This window comes from Pseudophryne corroboree, chromosome 12, assembly GCF_028390025.1.
Source record: "Pseudophryne corroboree isolate aPseCor3 chromosome 12, aPseCor3.hap2, whole genome shotgun sequence".
NCBI lineage: Eukaryota > Metazoa > Chordata > Amphibia > Anura > Myobatrachidae > Pseudophryne > Pseudophryne corroboree.
Genome location: NC_086455.1, coordinates 61,253,806 through 61,268,605, shown reverse-complemented (window position 1 = coordinate 61,268,605; position 14,800 = coordinate 61,253,806). Strand labels below are relative to the sequence as shown.

The following is a 14,800-nucleotide window of genomic DNA, read 5'->3' as shown; positions in this document are numbered from 1 at the left end:
TGTCTAGTACTAGACACTAAGCAATGTTATTCCCTGCCCAGTGCTGGACACTGAGCAATGTTATTACCTGCCTAGTGCTGGACACTGAGCAGTGCCATTACTTGCCTAGTGCTGAATGGAGAGCAATATTATTCCCTGCTTAGTGCTGGACACTGAGCAATGTTATTACCTGCCTAGTGCTGGACACTGAGCAGTTCCATTACTTGCCTAGTGCTGGACAGAGAGCAATGTTATTCCCTGCTTAGTGCTGGACACTGAGCAATGCTATTCCCTGTCTAGTACTAGACACTAAGCAATGTTATTCCCTGCCTAGTGCTGGACAATGAGCAATGTTATTCCCTGCCTAGTGCCTAATGCTGGATACTGAGAAGTGCTATTACCTGCTTAGTGCTGGATGGAGAGCAATATTATTCCCTGCCTAGTGCTGGACACTGAGCAATATTATTCCCTGTCTAGTGCTGGACACTGATCAATTTTATTCCCTTTCTACTGCTGGACGGAGAGCAATGTAATTCCCTGCCTAGTGCTGGATGGAGAGCAATATTATTCCCTGCCTAGTGCTGGACACTGAGCAATATTATTCCCTGCCTAGTGCTGGACACTGAGCAATATTATTCCCTGTCTAGTGCTGGACACTGATCAATTTTATTCCCTTTCTACTGCTGGACGGAGAGCAATGTAATTCCCTGCCTAGTGCTGGATGGAGAGCAATATTATTCCCTAGCTGGGACTGAACAGAGAGCAATGTTACTCAGAACCCTCGCATGCAGGATACTTACGCCTGCAAACTAAATGAAAAAGTGAAAAAGAAAAATAGAAATACAACAACTATAACATTAGCATACTTTATTTCAGTTTTTCACTTTCCAAAATCTCAGACACATGTAAAACAATCCTTGGCAATAAACAGTACATACATTGGAGATACCTTAAAAATGGAGTTTTGCTGGAATCCTTTGGTGATCTTTTGTTTTTTAGAAAGGGAAAGTGTTCCCATACATATCTATTGATGGGCTTTGTGTCATTGTTATTACAGGCACTGGTAAACAAGGCAATGTTCAGTAAAAAAACAAAACACATAACAGGTACTTTGGTTAAAATGGTTTTGTGCAATTGTTGTAAATGTATTTGGATAAGAGACTACTGCAGATATTATACGTGCTGCAAGAATCAAACATAACGGCAGAATCTGCAGACATCAACACCACATGTATAGCGTCCCGTACCCCTTATGAAACAGTTAAAGCATCTTTTAGGGCAAAAACAAAACAATGTGATCTGGAGTGTCTGAAAGTATTAGCAGGTTGCACAATAATGTGACAATTCTATGGTCTTCATCCTGCGCATTTTCCGGACCAACCGCCAACATGGAAAGCTAGGAAGCTTTGATGAGGGTTTTTCCGAAGACCGCAACAAATGCGTTAGCAGTTAAGGAAGCACATAAAGAAACATTACATGCGCACAAACTGTTCAGTTTCTAAATGAGTCCAGATAAAAATGAATTTGATACTGGTTGTTAAACTTCCTTCCAAAGTGTTTCAGTGGCAATATTGACACACATCCCTTTATAGTATGCCAAGATAGTTTTTTTTTGGCAACGGTAAATAGTTTGGCCACAAAAACAAACCAAGCTTGTTTTTTTGCTAACCGTTCCAAAACAGGATTAATGCTATAACACTTCCTAATCTACGTGAGCGTACATAGGTTAGGAAGGGCAATCATTAAAGGATTACAAATGTGTTATACAACTATGGTTTCCCAAAATCCCCGTTATTCTCTTATCAAGTTAAGAAGTTGCATTTTAGTATGTAACCTACAGTCTGCAAAATTACCTATACTGAGAATCCAGATAACAATACTACAACAGCAGTCCGACAAAACGTTTCAGACCTACTGGGTTGTCGGCCCTGTCGGATCATGTATCTAAGAAAAAAGACAAGTTTGTTGTAAAACCCCGCTTGATGTGTTTTGTGTGTGTATATATATATATATATATATATATATATATATATATACATACACATGCAATTTTCCACATAATTGCTCCAGTTTTGGCGATGCACACGCAATCCCCTAATAAGGAGAGTCTACTCCTTTTAAGCCCATTTTGTGTAAAATGGATTCAGAATACATTAAAATGAGGATAATAAGGCACTAGCACTAAACCGAGTACACAAAGTTCCCCTATACAACAGTACAAAACAGAAATAGAATCCGCTGCAAACGTCCTATTGATTAGCAGATATATTACCCACTCAAGCAGATGATTATTAATAAATAAGAATAAAATGTTTTATCTTACAAAGAGTTGGCTACAGAGGCACCGAATCCCTAGATAGATATGAACTGACCCACTGCGTGACTTACTTGGCACAGACAGTAAGAAATGAGCCCATCTTACAGGATATCAGCTTAGTAAAGTATCACAACATTGGGCTATACCTCAGTCTGGGTTTATTGGGCAGTGGGCACAAAATCAGTGTATGTTTTAATGACTCCACTGTAAGGGGAAACCACACATCCCTATAACTCCATCTTTGGCAGGCCAGTCCCGATACTTGGACCTGGAAAGGGGGAATGGACTATTGGAGTTGGCGGTGTGAAGTTTCTGCAGAATGTGGGCGTGGCTTGGATCCAGGCTGTGTCCCTTTAAAAATGTGTACAGCAGTTATCCGAATGTTGGTCGCAAGGCACATAAAGGCGGGTGTACGTAACTGAGTTTGATGATTGGCCAACTAAAGTTTTAATTACGCACAAAATATCAAGCCTTTACTTTCCCTTAAGCTCCTAAATAATTAGCGTTTCTTCTATGAAAATTAAACAAATTATTACCAAGAGGTATCTTTAGACAGCATAGGTAAAACTAGCTTACTTGGGCCTGCCATGAGAAACAGAGTGTTCTAGCTTATGGGGTTGTGGGAGCAGAATTGCAGAAGGGCTAATTGAAGCGTATATATTTAGAGATGTCAGATCTACTTATCTTCAAGTAAATGGCACTGCGGTAAGATACAGTTGTGTCAAATAGAAAAGCCTGATTTTAGCACAAAAAAGAGAGAACATTTCAACGCACCCCCTTAATGCTTCCATAACCCTTTGCCCACCCCCTTCCACTGATAAAGGGGCTGTGTGTCACAGCTTTTTATTAAGCAACCAAATAAAAACCAACACCACACAGTGGTGACAGGAGATACGCTGTTCCCAGCGACACACACACAACAAAAAAAAGTTAAAACAAGAATTCTAACCAAATAATACAGATACAATAATAAAAATAAAAAATTACAAGTTGACCTGCGATACAACTTGTATGGTAGGAGTGTCCCAAAGAGAAGCAGTTTATGATGGAATTTCAATTCCTATGTCATTTGTGTTGTACTAACACTGGAGTGCGGAGTGACTAGTAGCTGTTTTCATGCCCAGCCAAGATGTACAGGTTGCTGTGTGCGGTTGGGTTTGACGTTGGCCGACTCTCCAAGACCACCACCCTGTAAACAGACAAAGAGAGAATGCATGAACATCACTATAACGTATAACTACGGCTGGTTATACCGATCAGCAATGTATAGAAGGATGCAGCCACTCTGGGGGCTAAATAACCGTCACAGAAATGCAGTCTATCAAATCACAAGGAACTAGTGACATCACTACGCACTTTTTTGAATTGCATGTAGCGCCTCCCTCATGTCACCGTGTTTATACGGACGGACCACCTGGCGCTCTATAATTGTGGCTACAATGGCTGCAAGAGGAGAACTCAGTGATCGTGATGTTGGTGTGCGTTTAGCAACCGCATCAGTAGGCAAGACAGCAGAAGTTCAAGGGCAACAGTGATACCACCATGGAACTCGGAGAAGAAATCATCAACAACAAAAGGCAGCAGTGCACATTTAGATATATACATATATACAGTACTTTGAAGTGCCAGACAAAACAGGTGGACAAGCCGTCCAATTCATCACCAATAAGCAATGGAGGAAAAGGTTTTAGTAGGAGTAACAGATGGGTACACAAGCAGCACCACCCTAAAGAACTGCACGTCCCTAGGCCTCGACTCCAACAGTATAGGCTTCTACTGGTTCCATAATGTTGTGTGCTGGCACAGACCATGTGTGGTCACCCACTGGTTGGATGTACATGACAGTGATGTTATATAGGTGTCAAGGGCTTATCACTCACTAAATATGAACCCAATTGAGACTGCAGTGTGCATTTTCCACCACGGTCAACAAACAGCCAATTGTGTTATTTTCTTGTAAGATGGTGCTGCACCACTCCCGCACAACTGCAGACACCGGTATCGCCAGCGCCCTATTTAGTGATTTCATATTGTCCACTACAGTACTTTCTGCTCACAGAGCTGGCTACCTCCCATAATGATGGGTCATTCAGTGTTATCACCAGTCCATACTGAACGTTAAAAAACAAAAACACAGCAGCAATGTTTTTCTTTATGTGTTTTTCTTTCTAAGCAGAATGTTAACGTAGACCCGTCATCTAAATGTAGTAGAGTCCACCTACTGGGCCTGTCCATCGGGATGTCCAAGCACGGGGCACGTTTCTATTGGCTGGCTTTGAAGTACGGTGAAGCAGTGGCTGGAAGGAAGACCTAAAACCTAAAAGCTACATGTGGTAGTACATTTAAACACTGATGTCTTTAAGGCCAAAGTTACTGTTGTAAGAACCTGGCTAGCTCCTGCGTAAAGCTGTATACATACAGTCAATGGAAGGCATTGGTTAATAATACAGCTGACCACCAGAGGTGCTTATGTTCCAGTAGGAATACTACTGTTCTCAAAACCTATGGTCTGGGATCATTGCTGTGAGTCTCGTTTTGGGTTGCACTATGTATACAAATTGAGATTTTGCTGTTATTTACTGGCCTTCTGGATCCGATTCGTCATTAGTTCCTTGCACGTTTAGTACTCATGTGTACCGACGTGGAGCCTGTACTGCTTTGCTGCGTCATATATACTGGTTATTTGGCATTGTTCTGCACCGTTTAATTGTTTGTGTGTATTTTTTTATTTCTGTGTGAAAACCAATAAAAACGTACCTGATTTAAATTAAAAAAACAAACAAAAACAAGACTCATTTTCCCCTTCCCTGAGCGACGTTGCTCATTTTATCGGCAAGTGTGAATGCCGCCAGCGACAACCGATGCAAGGCCCCGCGGGTCAGCAACGATCGTCGCTGTTGCCAGTGCATGCATGCAGGATCTGGACTGCATGCAGGGCTGGCGGAGGCGCAACGTCACTGAGCGATATGAGCGGTCATATCACTCAGTGTGTACAGTCGGCCGCCGACCGGCCGGCCCGGGAGGGGAAACACGGACCTTTATTTTAAAAAAGAATTTGTTGAAGGGGTGCTTGCAGTTTCAACCCGGGTTATTCCCAGGTTGCCTTTCACACTGAACCCGGGTCACCCATGTTAAACTCTGTGATGTGAATTAAAATGGACTTTTCTGGCTCACACTGCTGAAGTTTCAAAGGAAATAAAAGGCGGGGACTGCACTGAGCAGACACATAAACAGCCAATCAGCACCTTTTTCTGAGATCGGGGTTGAATATCCCAGGTCACAGGCTTTCACACTGCACAGTGACCCGAGTCCGACCCGTGTTTAACCCGAGGTTGCTCAACCCGGGTTATACACTTTGACCCAGGTCGACCTGGCAATAACCCAGGGTTATTTTGACGATGTGAAAGGGGTATAACTTTTTTTTTTTTATTGCTCTCCTTAAAATAAAATTGTTATTATTATTTATACCCGGATGCTGGCTGAATCGGCCTTCTCTCTCCTGTTTGCACAACATGCCACTTTTAGAGTTGGTGACCATACTGCTATATCATAATGTAATGCAGATTTCTCTTGCAAAATTAGGATTCAGTAACACTTTTGCAAAGTACAGCACCCCCTTGTGGCAAGGCTGTAATGTTACATATAAACACATGTCTGTTTGATAAGTACCTGTCTGATCCTAACAAGCGGAACACTCTAGATTCATCAGAAATCTCTTGTGTAACCTAAAACAAAGCACATAAGGTTTAACCTGCAATAAAGGGCACATGACGTAATCTAATATAGAAAAATTGGTGCTTATAAGAAGCTGTTTATTGTATATATGCATATAAAAATTTTTTTGTAAAGGTCTAAAATAAATTCAAGACTTTATTGTAACAGCAAATTCATTGTTTCTTCCTTGTATATAAATCCTTTCCTTGGAGGCCAATGGTTGACACAGAGACTCCCCTGATATACTTCCTTCCACCTAACCACTCTACCAATATGGGAGCCAAGGATAAATAGAAAACTTTAAGATGGAACAAAACCCAAGGAACTACAGTACTCCCCCCAGAGGACACTACGGTTTAATTTGCCTCCGTGTAATGCTAAGAGAGGATCAGTCAAACCAAACCCTAAAGAGGCCGTAACTAACTCCCAAAGGATAGAATAAAGCACTGGTTCTCAAACTCGGTCCTCAGGACCCCACACAGGTCACATTTCCCAGGTCACCTAGCAGGTGCACAGGTGTAGTCATTACTCACTGACACATTTTAAGCTAATTATGTTACTTGCAGTTCTGTGAGGAGACCTGGAAACGAGTTTGAAAACTAGTGGAATAAAGTAACAGCAGGAAAGGAGATGTAGCCTGAAAGCTCTCTGCTTTAACAGATTCTGATTGGCTAGGTGTGTTTTGATCCCTCCCACTGATACCATAACTGTTAGTAGTGTGAGGCTGCAGCATTTCTCAAGTGGTTAAAGTAGAAGACAATGCAAGTCTCCATGTAAATTAAATTATTACTTTTTTTTATATTTATGTCTGGACTTAATTTTATCATTTACAGGGTTTATTATGCACCTTTATTACTTATTAATATCACTGTCCAGACACAGACTATAATATATATGAATTCTGTACTGTTATGGTTAGCATTTACTATTAACAGAGTCAGGTCACATTTCTGTGATGTAAACCTGGCACGTATACTAGCCTTACAGACCTGGCCAGCACGAGGCTAGTGACAGTGGACTCACCTCATTAGATTTAAAGTTTTTCCCCTGCATGCCGTGCTTCCAGAATGCCAACACACTGTCCTGCAGACACACTGGGAAATACAAAATGCAAGAATCTCAACACAGGGCATTACGTTTCACCTATGGCAGGTGTATGGCGGGCACAGTACTGTACTGGCACAGCCGCAGGACACACCGGGTGCTTTCCATACTCACCTACAGACTCAATCTGAAACTTAAAGCTCAATTCAGAGGCCAGCTTTCGACTTGATTTAAGCTTTCCCTGAAGGTTCACGATCTTCACATAATCTAGAAAATAAAACCAGAACAAAGAAATCAGCCAACAAACTCACAGAAACACAATCCTGCTTCCAGATGACCAGAACAAGCCCCCAAGTGTGAATTCGCCCTCTCCCCTGCTGGATATAGTGAGATTTCCCACTAGAAGACTTTGCAGTGACGACAGTCACATAGGCATTCTGATGCAATGTTAGACTTACGGTCCAGGCAGACCAGGACTGTGTCTCTCTCCAGCTGGGTTACATGTATAGCATCAATCTGGTGACCCTCTGTAGAGACAAAATGTAAAATGGGCTATACAGTGTGTCATGTGTCCAGGTTATTAGTAGAAAGGTAATTGCACACATAAAATAATAAGAATTTCTCTGACGTCCTAGTGGATGCTGGGACTCCGTAAGGACCATGGGGAATAGCGGCTCCGCAGGAGACAGGGCACAAGAATAAAAGCTTTAGGATCAGGTGGTGTGCACTGGCTCCTCCCCCTATGACCCTCCTCCAAGCCTCAGTTAGATTTTTGTGCCCGAACGAGAAGGGTGCAGGCTAGGTGGCTCTCCTGAGCTGCTTAGAATAAAAGTGTATTTTAGGTTTTTTATTTTCAGTGAGTCCTGCTGGCAACAGGCTCACTGCATCGTGGGACTAAGGGGAGAAGAAACGGACTCACCTGCGTGCAGAGTGGATCGGGTTTCTTAGGCTACTGGACATTAGCTCCAGAGGGACGATCACAGGTTCAGCCTGGATGGGTCCCGGAGCCGCGCTGCCGGCCCCCTTACAGAGCCAGAAGAGCGAAGAGGTCCGGTGAAATCGGCGGCAGAAGACGATCCTGTCTTCAGACTAAGGTAGCGCACAGCACTGCAGCTGTGCGCCATTGCTCTCAGCACACTTCACACTCCGGTCACTGAGGGTGCAGGACGCTGGGTGGGAGCGCCCTGAGACGCAATATAACAGATAATACCTTAGGTTGGCAAAAGAATACATCACATATAGCTCTTGGGCTATATGGATGTATTTTAACCCCTGCCATTTTTACAGAAAAAGCGGGAGATAAGGACGTCGTGAAGGGGCGGAGCCTATCTCCTCAGCACACAAGCGCCATTTTCCCTCACAGCTCCGCTGGAAGGACGGCTCCCTGACTCTCCCCTGCAGACTTGCTACAGAATCAGGGTAAAAAAGAGAAGGGGGGGCACTATTGGCAGCTAAAAATTATATAAACAGCAGCTATAAGGGAATAACACTTATATAAGGTTATCCCTGTATATATATATATAGCGCTTGGTGTGTGCTGGCAGACTCTCCCTCTGTCTCTCCAAAGGGCTTGTGGGGTCCTGTCCTCTATCAGAGCATTCCCGGTGTGTGTGCTGTGTGTCGGTACGTGTGTGTCGACATGTATGAGGAGGAAAATGATGTGGAGGCGGAGCAATTGCCTGGGTTAGTGATGTCACCTCCTAGGGAGTCGACACCTGACTGGATGATCGTATTTAAAGAATTAAGTGATAATGTCAGTACTTTGCAAAGAACGGTTGATGACATGAGACAGCCGGCAAATCAATTAGTGCCTGTCCAGGCGTCTCAGACACCGTCAGGGGCCCTAAAACGCCCGTTACCTCAGTGGGTCGACACAGACCCAGACACAGATACTGAGTCTAGTGTCGACGGTGAGGAGACAAACGTAATGTCCAGTAGGGCCACACGTTACATGATCACGGCAATGAAGGAGGCATTGAACATTTCTGACACTACAAGTACCACAAAGAAGGGTATCATGTGGGGTGTGAAAAAACTACCAATAGTTTTCCCTGAGTCAGATGAGTTAAATGAGGTGTGTGATAAAGCGTGGGTTTCCCCCGACAAAAAACTGCTAATTTCTAAAAAATTATTGGCACTATATCCTTTCCCGTCAGAGGTTAGGACGCGTTGGGAAACACCCCCTAGGGTAGATAAGGCGCTCACACGTTTATCTAAACAAGTAGCGTTACCGTCTCCTGATACGGCCACCCTCAAAGAACCAGCAGATAGAAGGCTGGAAAATATTCTTAAAAGTATATACACACATACTGGTGTTATACTGCGACCAGCAATCGCTTCAGCCTGGATGTGCAGTGCTGGAGTCGCGTGGTCGGATTCCCTGACTGAAAATATTGATACCCTGGATAGGGACAATATACTGTTAACTATAGAGCATTTGAAGGATGCATTACTATATATGCGTGATGCACAGAGGGATATTTGCACCCTGGCATCAAGAGTAAGTGCTATGTCCATTTCTGCCAGAAGAGCGCTATGGACGCGACAGTGGTCAGGCGATGCGGATTCCAAACGACATATGGAAGTATTGCCGTATAAAGGGGAGGAGTTATTTGGGGCTGGTCTATCGGACCTGGTGGCCACGGCAACGGCTGGAAAATCCACCTTTTTACCCCAGGTCACTTCACATCAGCAGAAAAAGACACCGTCTTTTCAAACTCAGTCCTTTCGTTCCCATAAGTACAAGCGAGCTAAAGGCCATTCCTTCCTGCCCCGGGGCAGAGGAAGGGGAAAAAGACTGCACCATGCAGCCGCTTCCCAGGAGCAGAAGCCCTCCCCTGCTTCTGCCAAGTCTTCAGCATGACGCTGGGGCTTTACAAGCAGACTCAGACATGGTGGGGGCCCGTCTCAAGAATTTCAACGCGCAGTGGGCTCACTCGCAAGTGGACCCCTGGATTCTACAGGTGGTATCGCAGGGGTACAAACTGGAATTCGAGGCGTTTCCCCCTCGCCGGTTCCTGAAGTCTGCTCTACCAAAGTCTCCCTCCGACAGGGAGGCAGTTTTGGAAGCCATTCACAAGCTGTATTCCCAGCAGGTGATAATCAAGGTACCCCTCCTACAACAGGGAAAGGGGTATTATTCCACGCTGTTTGTGGTACCGAAGCCGGACGGCTCGGTGAGACCAATTTTAAATCTGAAATCCTTGAACACTTACATAAAGAGGTTCAAATTCAAGATGGAATCACTCAGAGCGGTGATAGCAAACCTGGAAGAAGGGGACTATATGGTGTCTCTGGACATCAAGGATGCTTATCTCCACGTCCCAATCTACCCGTCTCACCAAGGGTACCTCAGGTTTGTAGTACAAGACTGTCATTATCAGTTTCAGACGCTGCCGTTTGGGTTGTCCACGGCACCTCGGGTCTTTACCAAGGTAATGGCCGAAATGATGATTCTTCTTTGAAGAAAAGGCATCTTAATTATCCCTTACTTGGACGATCTCCTGATAAGGGCAAGGTCCAGGGAACAGTTAGAAGTCGGAGTAGCACTATCTCAGGTAGTGTTACGTCAGCACGGGTGGATCCTAAATATTCCAAAATCGCAGCTGATTCCAACGACACGTCTACTGTTCCTAGGAATGATTCTGGACACAGTCCAGAAAAAGGTGTTTCTCCCGGAGGAGAAGGCCAGGGAGTTATCCGAGCTAGTCAGGAACCTCCTAAAACCAGGCCAAGTGTCAGTGCATCAGTGCACGAGGGTCCTGGGAAAAATGGTGGCTTCTTACGAAGCAATTCCATTCGGAAGATTCCATGCAAGAACGTTTCAGTGGGATCTACTGGACAAATGGTCCGGATCGCATCTTCAGATGCATCAGCGGATAACCCTGTCGCCAAGGACAAGGGTGTCTCTTCTGTGGTGGCTGCAGAGTGCTCATCTACTAGAGGGCCGCAGATTTGGCATTCAGGATTGGGTCCTGGTGACCACGGACGCCAGCCTGAGAGGCTGGGGAGCAGTCACACAGGGAAAAAATTTCCAGGGCTTGTGGTCAAGCATGGAAACATCTCTTCATATAAACATTCTGGAACTAAGGGCCATTTACAATGCCCTAAGTCAAGCGAAACCCCTGCTTCAGGGTCAGGCGGTATTGATCCAATCGGACAACATCACGTCAGTCGCCCACGTAAACAGACAGGGCGGCACGAGAAGCAGGAGGGCAATGGCAGAAGCTGCAAGGATTCTTCGCTGGGCGGAAAATCATGTGATAGCACTGTCAGCAGTGTTCATTCCGGGAGTGGACAACTGGGAAGCAGACTTCCTCAGCAGACACGACCTTCACCCGGGAGAGTGGGGACTTCACCCAGAAGTCTTCCACCTGATTGTAAACCGTTGGGAAAAACCAAAGGTGGACATGATGGCGTCCCGTCTAAACAAATAACTAGACAGATATTGCGCCAGGTCAAGGGACCCTCAGGCAATAGCGGTGGACGCTCTGGTAACACCGTGGGTGTACCAGTCAGTGTATGTGTTCCCTCCTCTGCCTCTCATACCAAAAGTACTGAGAATCATAAGAAGGAGAGGAGTAAGAACGATACTCGTGGTTCCGGATTGGCCAAGAAGGACTTGGTACCCGGAACTTCAAGAGATGCTCACGGAAGACCCGTGGCCTCTACCTCTAAGAAAGGACCTGCTCCAGCAGGGGCCTTGTCTGTTCCAAGACTTACCGCGGCTGCGTTTGACGGCTTGGCGGTTGAACGCCGGATCCTGAAGGAAAAAGGCATTCCAGATGAAGTCATCCCTACCCTGGTCAAAGCCAGGAAGGATGTAACCGCAAAACATTATCACCGCATTTGGCGAAAATATGTTGCGTGGTGTGAGGCCAAGAAGGCCCCTACAGAGGAATTTCAACTGGGTCGTTTCCTCCATTTCCTGCAAACAGGACTGTCTATGGGCCTAAAATTAGGGTCCATTAAGGTTCAAATTTCGGCCCTGTCGATTTTCTTCCAGAAAGAACTGGCTTCAGTACCTGAAGTTCAGACATTTGTAAAAGGGGTACTGCATATACAACCTCCTTTTGTGCCTCCAGTGGCACCTTGGGATCTCAATGTTGTTTTGAGGTTCCTAAAGTCACATTGGTTTAAACCACTCACCACTGTGGACTTAAAATATCTCACATGGAAGGTGACGATGCTGTTAGCCCTGGCTTCAGCCAGGCGTGTGTCAGAATTGGCGGCTTTATCATATAAAAGCCCTTACTTAATTTTTCATTCTGACAGGGCAGAATTGAGGACTCGTCCTCAATTTCTCCCTAAGGTGGTTTCTGCTTTTCACATGAACCAACCTATTGTGGTACCTGCGGCTACTAGGGACTTGGAGGACTCCAAGTTACTTGACGTTGTCAGGGCCCTGAAAATATATGTTTCCAGGACGGCTGGAGTCAGAAAATCTGACTCGCTGTTTATCCTGTATGCACCCAACAAGCTGGGTGCTCCTGCTTCTAAGCAGACGATTGCTCGTTGGATTTGTAGTACAATTCAGCTTGCACATTCTGTGGCAGGCCTGCCACAGCCAAAATCTGTAAAAGCCCATTCCACAAGGAAAGTGGGTTCATCTTGGGCGGCTGCCCGAGGGGTCTCGGCTTTACAACTTTGCCGAGCAGCTACTTGGTCAGGGGCAAACACGTTTGCTAAATTCTACAAATTTGATACCCTGGCTGAGGAGGACCTGGAGTTCTCTCATTCGGTGCTGCAGAGTCATCCGCACTCTCCCGCCCGTTTGGGAGCTTTGGTATAATCCCCATGGTCCTTACGGAGTCCCAGCATCCACTAGGACGTCAGAGAAAATAAGATTTTACTTACCGATAAATCTATTTCTCGTAGTCCGTAGTGGATGCTGGGCGCCCATCCCAAGTGCGGATTGTCTGCAATACTTGTACATAGTTATTGTTAACTAAATCGGGTTATTGTTGTTGTTGTGAGCCATCTTTTCAGAGGCTCCTTCGTTGTTATCATACTGTTAACTGGGTTCAGATCACAAGTTGTACGGTGTGATTGGTGTGGCTGGTATGAGTCTTACCCGGGATTCAATATCCTTCCTTATTATGTACGCTCGTCCGGGCACAGTATCCTAACTGAGGCTTGGAGGAGGGTCATAGGGGGAGGAGCCAGTGCACACCACCTGATCCTAAAGCTTTTATTCTTGTGCCCTGTCTCCTGCGGAGCCGCTATTCCCCATGGTCCTTACGGAGTCCCAGCATCCACTACGGACTACGAGAAATAGATTTATCGGTAAGTAAAATCTTATTTTACTTACCGATAATTCTATTTCTCGTAGTCCGTAGTGGATGCTGGGGACTCCGTAAGGACCATGGGGAATAGCGGCTCCGCAGGAGACTGGGCACATCTAAAGAAAGCTTTAGGACTATCTGGTGTGCACTGGCTCCTCCCCCTATGACCCTCCTCCAAGCCTCAGTTAGGATACTGTGCCCGGACGAGCGTACACAATAAGGAAGGATCTTGAATCCCGGGTAAGACTCATACCAGCCACACCAATCACACCGTACAACTTGTGATCTGAACCCAGTTAACAGCATGATAACAGAGGAGCCTCTAGAAAAGATGGCTCACTACAGCAATAACCCGATTTTTTTTTTTTTTTTGGTAACAATAACTATGTACCAGTATTGCAGACAATCCGCACTTGGGATGGGCGCCCAGCATCCACTACGGACTACGAGAAATAGAATTATCGGTAAGTAAATTCTTATTTTCTCTAACGTCCTAAGTGGATGCTGGGGACTCCGTAAGGACCATGGGGATTATACCAAAGCTCCCAAACGGGCGGGAGAGTGCGGATGACTCTGCAGCACCAAATGAGAGAACTCCAGGTCCTCCTCAGCCAGGGTATCAATTTTGTAGAATTTTACAAACGTATTTGCTCCTGACCAAGTAGCTGCTCGGCAAAGTTGTAAAGCCGAGACCCCTCGGGCAGCCGCCCAAGATGAGCCCACCTTCCTTGTGGAGTGGGCATTTACAGATTTTTGGCTGTGGCAGGCCTGCCACAGAAAGTGCAAGCTGAATTGTACTACAAATCCAACGAGCAATAGTCTGCTTAGAAGCAGGAGCACCCAGCTTGTTGGGTGCATACAGGATAAACAGCGAGTCAGTTTTCCTGACTCCAGCCGTCCTGGAAACATATATTTTCAGGGCCCTGACAACGTCTAGCAACTTGGAGTCCTCCAAGTCCCTAGTAGCCGCAGGCACCACAATAGGTTGGTTCAGGTGAAACGCTGAAACCACCTTAGGGAGAAACTGAGGACGAGTCCTCAATTCCGCCCTGTTCGAATGGAAAATCAGATAAGGGCTTTTACAGGATAAAGCCGCCAATTCTGACACGCGCCTGGCCCAGGCCAGGGCCAACAGCATGACCACTTTCCATGTGAGATATTTTAACTCCACAGATTTAAGTGGTTCAAACCAATGTGACTTTTGGAACCCAAAAACTACATTGAGATCCCAAAGTGCCACTGAAGGCACAAAAGGAGGCTGTATATGCAGTACCCCTTTTACAAACGTCTGAACTTCAGGGACTGAAGCTAGTTCTTTTTGGAAGAAAATTGACAGGGCCGAAATTTGAACCTTAATGGACCCCAATTTCAGGCCCATAGACACTCCTGTTTGCAGGAAATGTAGGAATCGACCCAGTTGAATTTTCTCCGTCGGGCCTTACTGGCCTCGCACCACGCAACA

General features: G+C 45.4%; 1 protein-coding gene across 1 annotated transcript in view; it reads right to left on the bottom strand.

Annotated features, from left to right (window-relative positions):
• Window positions 1–831: 831 nt before the first annotated feature.
• The window catches only part of MAP4K5 (mitogen-activated protein kinase kinase kinase kinase 5), a 206,834-nt gene continuing 192,865 nt past the window's right edge, over window positions 832–14,800 (bottom strand). The window contains exons 28-32 of the mRNA XM_063947557.1: window positions 7,513–7,581; window positions 7,229–7,321; window positions 7,034–7,104; window positions 5,966–6,021; window positions 832–3,485 (exon numbers count right to left, since the gene is read on the bottom strand). Of these exons, the coding sequence (XP_063803627.1) occupies window positions 3,398–3,485; window positions 5,966–6,021; window positions 7,034–7,104; window positions 7,229–7,321; window positions 7,513–7,581 (377 nt within the window). The 3' untranslated portion in view covers window positions 832–3,397. The remainder of the gene's footprint in view (window positions 3,486–5,965; window positions 6,022–7,033; window positions 7,105–7,228; window positions 7,322–7,512; window positions 7,582–14,800) is intronic.